The 7,757-nt window shown below is 27.8% G+C and overlaps 1 protein-coding gene across 1 annotated transcript; it reads left to right on the top strand.

The window, feature by feature from the left end:
* Positions 1-2,068: 2,068 nt before the first annotated feature.
* On the top strand, positions 2,069-4,790 carry LOC145833277 (synaptic vesicular amine transporter-like). Its single transcript, XM_082940467.1, has 6 exons — positions 2,069-2,213; positions 2,311-2,487; positions 2,773-2,903; positions 2,983-3,148; positions 3,836-3,983; positions 4,613-4,790. Exons 1-6 carry the CDS (start codon positions 2,069-2,071, stop codon positions 4,788-4,790), a joined length of 945 nt encoding a protein of 314 aa, XP_082796593.1.
* The last annotated feature ends 2,967 nt before the right edge of the window (positions 4,791-7,757 follow it).

Here is a 7,757-nt window from a genome sequence, read left to right on the forward strand (position 1 = left end):
GGGCCGCATAATAGATTCCCTATGGGAAGGGAAAACTAAAACAGCGAAAAAAGACTATTTCGTTTAAAATCTATCTTCTCCTACATTTTTTAAGCAATCTTCTTCAAACTTTCACAATCTAATCTTTATACAATAACAAAAAACATTACTTTGGAATTTAAAAATTTTTTAATGTAAACATTTTTATTTTTGAAAAAAAAAAAAACATTTTTTTTCAATTTTAGTTATATAATTTTTATTTTTTAAAGTTACTAAAATTCTAAAGTAACGTTTTTTCCTTTTATTATAAGGAATGTTTCCTGGAAATTTGAGGAAGATTGCTTGAAAAATGAAGGAGGAGATAAATTTTTAGTGAATTTTAAAATTTCCGAGAAAATTGACCCGAAAAAATTTGCGGTCCATACGTTTATATTGGAAAATTTTTACAATAAATTAAATATCTCAAAAGTTAAATGATATTTTTGAATTCTATAAAAACTGGCTTGTAATTTGTACTTAAAGCTTTAATATAAAAGCATAAGTTAATTTTTGTAAAGAAAATATTCTTAAATTTGAAGTTTAAAAATATAAACATTAATAGTCTCTAATTAGTTTTTACAACCATTCTTTCCCTAAAATAGCATTTTATTATAAACAAATATTTCATTTTCAAAACATCACTTTCTAACAGCAAAACAGTTACTTCAAATATTTTCAGATTTGGTATTTCAGATTAGTGTTTGCAAAACACATTTTAAAAATAATCGTCTCATTTTACTATATATAGCCCCTTTACAGTTAAATTACTAATTTACGGTTTCGATTTTACACTAATTTTTGCTAACATTGGGAAACCGGATTTTAAAGGCTAACAAAATATTTTAGATTTATAGTAAGTAGCGTGCTTTTTTTATTTTTTTACTTATTTCTTTCTTAATCAACTTTGTTCTGAGTTTAGAAAATTGTTAAAGTGTACTTTTAATGTTTTTTTTGTTACCAGAAAAAAATAAGCTATGTAATCATGTAATAAAGAAAATAATGTAGTACAGTTAAGTAAATTTTCTTTAAAGCTTTTTAGTTTTTCAGACTAAATTTGCTAAGTGCTTGAAAAAGTAGTTTAGAGATAATTTTTTTATTTTAATTAATTTACTACTTTTACACAGGAAATTAAAACGTTGGCGATGGGCATGAATCAATTGTTGTTCAGTCTAAAACTCACCTATCAATTTATTTATAACAGCAGTCTTAACTTTTAGGGCACTTTTATGCCTTACTGTTTGTTATATACTAAGAATTTTCTGAGCGTTTAAGCTACTTTAGGCAATTACTAACACAACTTTTTTACGTATTTTTTCATTATGAAGTACATTGTGTATAATTAAACAAACTACAAGGGTAGTTATTAAAATATTTTTTTGGCTTGTTTTGTTTTTTGTTTAATCTAAAAAAAATTCAGACAAAAATAAATAGGCTAACAAACGTTAAAGATTTAGACAAGCAAAGCATGTCGAAAATCAAAACATTTTTCTAATCTAATAGTTATTTTTTTAATTGAATGTAGACTTTTTTTTACCTTATTAAAAATTAGTTATTTATTATCATCAGAACAGACCAATAAAAAACAATCAATCGTTATGTTGTTAAAGCTTAGGGATGCTTGCAATTCAAAAAAAATTATTATTTTAATTGTTTTCTTTTCTTTGTTCATTGACTTACTCATAACGACTTGTGTAGGTAAGAACATTTTGTTTCTAAAAAGTATACAAAGTTTAACTATAATAAAATAGTTAATATATCTTGAACATTTTATATTCATTATAGTTCCAGTTCTACCGCAGTTTATGTACGACCAGCACAAAAAATCACTTGAAATTCTCTACAAAAATAATATTTCAATCAAACCCAACACCTCAGTTGTTCAGCACTCAATTAATTTTACTAAAAGCTTTACTGGTAACTATTTTGAAATATTAATGAAATTTTTTACAGTGATTTTGTTTTATAACAATGTTAAATTCTTAACTACAAAAAATAACCAAAAGTATAAATTTCTAATACAGAGCAAGAAAAACAGTCATATTTGAAAAAGATGAACTTGCACGTTGGCATTATTTTTGCCTCTAAACCTATTTTACAAATCATCTCAAATTTATTTTTTGGTGCGTTGGTCGACCGCGTAGGACCAAGCATACCGTTGTTTGTTGGATACTTGGTGTTGATTGCTTCGACTCTTTGTTAGTTGAAGTACAATAAGCATTTAAGGCAGTGTTTAAACGTTTCAAAAATCGACAAACAGTTATGTATATAATTTTTTAATAACTTCTACCGCAGCTTATGCCATCGGCACGTCGTTTGTAGTCCTGCTGCTCGCGAGAGCGGTTCAGGGAATCGGGTCATCATTGATTGCTACTGCAGGATACTGCCTCCTAGCGGTGAGTTTTGTCGATGGTGAAGAAAGAAAGAAGGCGATAAGCCACGCGCTGAACGGAGTGGCAATTGGTACTTTTGGTGAGTTTTAGAAAACTCCGAAAGCACGGTTCACAATGAATACTGTCTTAAAAGTTAACTCATATGAGTAATCAATCTGTCTAAATGAATTTTAATACAGCGTATACAATTAGTTTTATTATTTTAAACTCTAAACTAAGCTACGAAATATTATGTACAATTGCAAGTTAAAAGCTTATACGTTTTTCTTGAGAGTTATTTACAGTTTGAACTAATGTAGATATTCAAACTAATTAGAAAAAGCTAACCATTGTTAAATAAAGGCTTAAAAACATCAAAAATTAGTTGGACCGACCTTTGGAAGTTTTGTTTACTCGGTGGCAGGAAAAGCAGCCATATTTTACATTGTATGTGGATTTCTACTATTACTACTGTTGGTACAGCCCCTCACAATGGGATTAAAAATTAAAAAAGACGTTAGTTCAGATCCATTAAAACAACAAATTATTATTTTTTGACTAAAATATTAGATCTTAAAGCTATATTTATATTTAGAAGAGAAAAGCGCAAAGTTCAGGTTCAACATTCGAACTACTGAAAGACCCGTATGTGATGCTTGCAACTTTCGTGTTGCTCATGGCAAGCACAGTCACTGCTGTCATGGAAACTGGAATGCCTACGTGGATGATGAAGACCATGCGTGTGAAAAAATGGCAGTATGGTTGTTACTAGTTGATAAGCTATAAAATAAAGTTTTTAACGTAACTGTATGTACAAGGCAAGGGAATATTTACAAGTTTGCAGGCAGTGCTACAGTTAATGAATATTTGTTTTTTCGATAATAAGTCAAAAAACTTTAAGCTAACTCTTAATTCTTGGTAAACTTACTAGAAGTTTTAAATGTTTAATTTAAATGGTTACTTTTAATTTATAGGATAATATATTGTTCGGTAAATGAAATAATGTTGTATTATTGCCTTTGTTTTTCCATGCTTTATAAAAAAAGAAGGGTAAAATAAAGTTAAAGTAAAATCATCACTGATTCTTAAGATATTTCAATGTTCAAAGATGACTTTTGAAGCAGATTTGCAATGTTGTTACTTAGTTTTATATAGATAGTAAATATAGGAATTTATTAAACATAGAAAGTTAAACATATGATAATAAAAATATTAAAGCTTTTAAAAAAATAATTTTCTTGCAACACCTAGTTGTTGCTAAAATTATATAAAAAAGTGCAAAAATTTTTTAAAGTTTTTAATACAAAATCCAAAGATAAATGTATTTAAAACTAGAATAGTAACTTGCTGTGCTTATTTAAAACTACAATATATTATTTAAAATTCTTGTTTTATGACATTTCTATTTAAAATATCAGTAATTATCCTAATGTCTTTTCGATTTGCAGGAATTGCATTTATACCATACAGCATTGCTTACATTTTATCAACATTTTTGCTGGGTTTTTGCTGCAAAAATGTTCCAAACTGGCTTTGTTGTGCACTTGGAGTGTTTTTCACTGGAGTAGGGTCTCTTGGACTATCTTTTGTAGAAACGTTAGTAGTGTGAACCTTAAAGTGTTCTTTTAAATAATGCATTTTAAAATAGGTAAATACTTTTTTTTCTAAATATTTGTATGTTTATTATTTAGATAAAAGTGCATGAGTTTTTATAAAACAAGATTAACTTACTAAAAGATTTAAGAGTACTTTTCAACAGGTGAAAATTAGTACTTTAAGTAAAATGTTTTTATTTCCATAAGTATTTTAAATAAAAGATCGTAGAGAAAACGTAGAATTTCAATAATACATAGCTTAATAAACTTTTTTTTTAATTGCTTATAGAAAAAGAGTACTAATATGTATTTTTTATTCAACCACAAAAAAATGCTCAAAATATTTTGTCTTAAGACCTGGTGCACGAAAAAACCTTTAGGTTATCGAGTTGCACACCACGGATACCTTTTAATTTCTTGTATAGGATTGTTAAGCTTCGAGAAATGATGCAAAAATTAACTAAAAAGTATTAAAAATTAACTAAAAAGTTCGAAAATTTATGATCATTTAAACACACTTTTACTGTTAATTTCTAAAATAACTGCTTAACTTTTAAAAAGCTTGGTTTAAAGTTTTGAATAGCTTAAGGTATCCGCTTAAATGATTAACTGATCACTCTTAAATTTTAGGTTCTACTTGCTTTTGGTACCTGGATTTCTAACAGGTCTCGGGGCAAGTTTGGTTGACAACAGCATCTACACAACAATGGCCTACTTGGTAGATACAAGACATCATTCGCAATATGGAAGCGTTTATGCGATAAGTGAATCCGCTATTTGTGCCGCGTTTGCCATTGGTGAGTACTGAGCTGAATTTTATTGCTTAAATGGATTTAGATAGTTTAAAGGGCTTAGTGAAAAGTACACGTCGTAATTTTGGCACGAGTGAAGTTTTAGCACCACTCGTCAATACTGCACAGTTTTAAATGTTTTGTTATAAATCTTTTACAAATTAATATTAATAAAGCTTTAAGTAGTTTGAACAAAAAGAAAATTAATTTTTCAAATAAAGTAATTTACTGAGATATGCTTCAAGATAAATAGTATAAAAAACCTTTATAAATTAACACATCCAAAAGTTACTAATAAAATTATAGATTGTTTTCAGCTACATTATCTTTTAGTTTAACTATAACACGGTATTGATATAAACCAGGGTTTCCTAAGCTTTTTTTCAAATGGCCTCCTTTAAAGAAATTAAAAAAGCTATGGCCCCCTTGTACCAAGATTACTAAAAAACTACTATATTAAACACCTAAAACTTTTTTTTTGCTCTTCATCAGCAACTCAAAAATATCTAGTGTAATTTTTAAATTATGACCTCATGGCCCCCTAGCCCCTTTGCTGCTCATGACACCCTAAGTATCTGTCATGGCCCACTTTGCGAAACCCTGATATAAACGAATGCTCTAGCTTAGTAATTTATTTTAATTTAATTGTTTTTACTTTAAAAATACCGAAAATACCTAAAGTTTTAAAGTGTTTTTTATTTTGTCGTCACTACAGATACTAAAAGTTTTTATCAGATTTGATTTTTAATAATTTAAACCAGATCTCTTTTTTTATGATGAATAACATTCAGTTTTGCATGAATTTCGGACTAAAAAAGGTTACACTACTTTCTCACCGTTTTCATAAAAAATGCAAAGTTATCTTTTTATTTAACATATATATAATACTGATTTTTTCAATATTTTAGATTAAAACTAAACTCATTTAGAAATAAAAATGAATGGTTTTATATGGCGTTTTTATGTTTCCATTTCTATGTTTCTGTGGAAAATTAACAGTTTCATAATGTTGTAGAACTATAATATATTCAATAGGCATAGAAGTGTGGTCTTAAATTAAAATTTTATACGGTGTTCAAACACCCTTTTTTATTGACGGGTACTGATTTTTTTGTAAATTTAGAACTAGCGTCTTAGTATGTTACCTCTGATACATTTTAAATTATACTAGATACAAGGTACGACCTAAAATAATGCTTTTTTGAGGACTTTTAAAAGAAAATAGCTATTAGGTTTAACGAACATAACTGCCAATACTTGAAGTAATTTAAATATTTAGATGTTTTAAAGTCCAAAAAATAAAACAAAACAAAAACTGACAACTCGGATAAAAGTCACAGCCGTGCAAATACACCACGGGTACAAAAGTGACACCAGTGAAAAACTGACGACTTGTGCAAAAGTGTCGCTCCATTTAAAGCGAAGCTCCGTGCCAACATGACACCTACCAAAAACAATAAACCTGTATAACCAAAAATAAACCGAAATTTTAAACAACTGCAATTAAGTCATGGTCTGTTGCAGGTAACTTGGCAGGCGGAGCTGTGGTTAGCAAAGTGGGTTTTCCCCTAACGATGCGGGGTATGTGCGGGGTTTCGTTTTCGCTGATTCCGCTTCTTTTCTTGCTTCGAAAGTCGACGAAAAGCTCACCGTCAGTAAATGATGAAAACATAAACTTGCTGGTGAGTTTTTCGGTAATGTTATCATGCTAAACTTTCATTTATAAAAGTAGTTTATTCGTTGTTATGTAAATAAGTTGTTTATATATACTTTAAAATAGATTTAAAGATTTTAATAAAAGCTTTATAAAAAAAGAAAAACAAATCCAAAGAATAAATTTAAAAGTTATAACTGCTAGACTGTAACTGTATTTTATTTTTGTAGCAAGAAGAAAAACCATGTTGCAATAACAAAAAATGAACTAAAACTTCCCATGTGGGTTGTTTTTTATGGATTATCTTTAAAGCAGCAGCAATAATAAACAACTGTTTAATGTAAAACAGTACTGTTTAATTTTTGTTGTACAACCTTTTTTTTTTAGTTATATAAAACGATAATTTAACTTAAGTTGCCACTGACCAGTCTTGGTTTGAAAATGGAAGGTATCTAAAATGTTGTTTTTGTAAAAACGGTACTAAATGAAGCACCATTTTAAGATTTTTGTGATTTAAATATTCAAAGTAGAAGAATGAAGTACTTTACTAACATAAAACTTTTATAAAACAAACAGTTATTAAATTTTACAGTAATTTGTTTTATAAATTTAAAGAATGTTATGATAACTAAACAACATAACTATATTTGTTTAAAACATTAAAATATTTTACTTTGTTATCAATAGTATCTTTTTAAACATTGTGTTGCAAATCCTAAACTATAAAACTAAACAGTTATTTTATTAAGTTTATACTTTAATTAAGTAGTTTAATTACAGTTGAGTTAAGATAATATACTAGTTAGTGCTTTCAAATGACTTTGCTTTTAAAAATGAAATAGAACAAAAGTAAAAATTCTGCTGGTGAACTTAAATATGTTATAACTACTATAAGCAAAAATAAAAGTTTACCAGAAGCTTTAAACTTTTTTTTCACGTTTAATTTATATAGTTAAATGTGTATTGATTTGCGGCACATCAAATCGACTGAAAAAACGATTGGCGTTAGATGCGTCATAAAAACCTACGTCACATTAATTCACGTCAACATGCATTAGCGTGGGAAATATTAGGCTTTGATTTTTTTAATCGAACATATCAGGTTCAGGTTAAAGTAATAGTAAGAAAAAAAATGTCACCACATTTCAGCCATAGTTTTTGAGCACTGACTTGACAATTTTTTGTAGTTTAAAAATGTTTTATCCATATTTGAAGCAATTATACTGATAAAAATCAAACAAATATCTTATCGAATTACAGATTTTTATGTTTTTACCGTTTAATAGTGTTGAATACGACTAAGTTTTAAGCAAAAAGTTAAAAAGTGGCA

This window comes from Thalia democratica, chromosome 4, assembly GCF_965202585.1.
Source record: "Thalia democratica chromosome 4, ktThaDemo2.hap1.1, whole genome shotgun sequence".
In the NCBI taxonomy this organism is placed as follows: Eukaryota; Metazoa; Chordata; class Thaliacea; order Salpida; family Salpidae; genus Thalia; species Thalia democratica.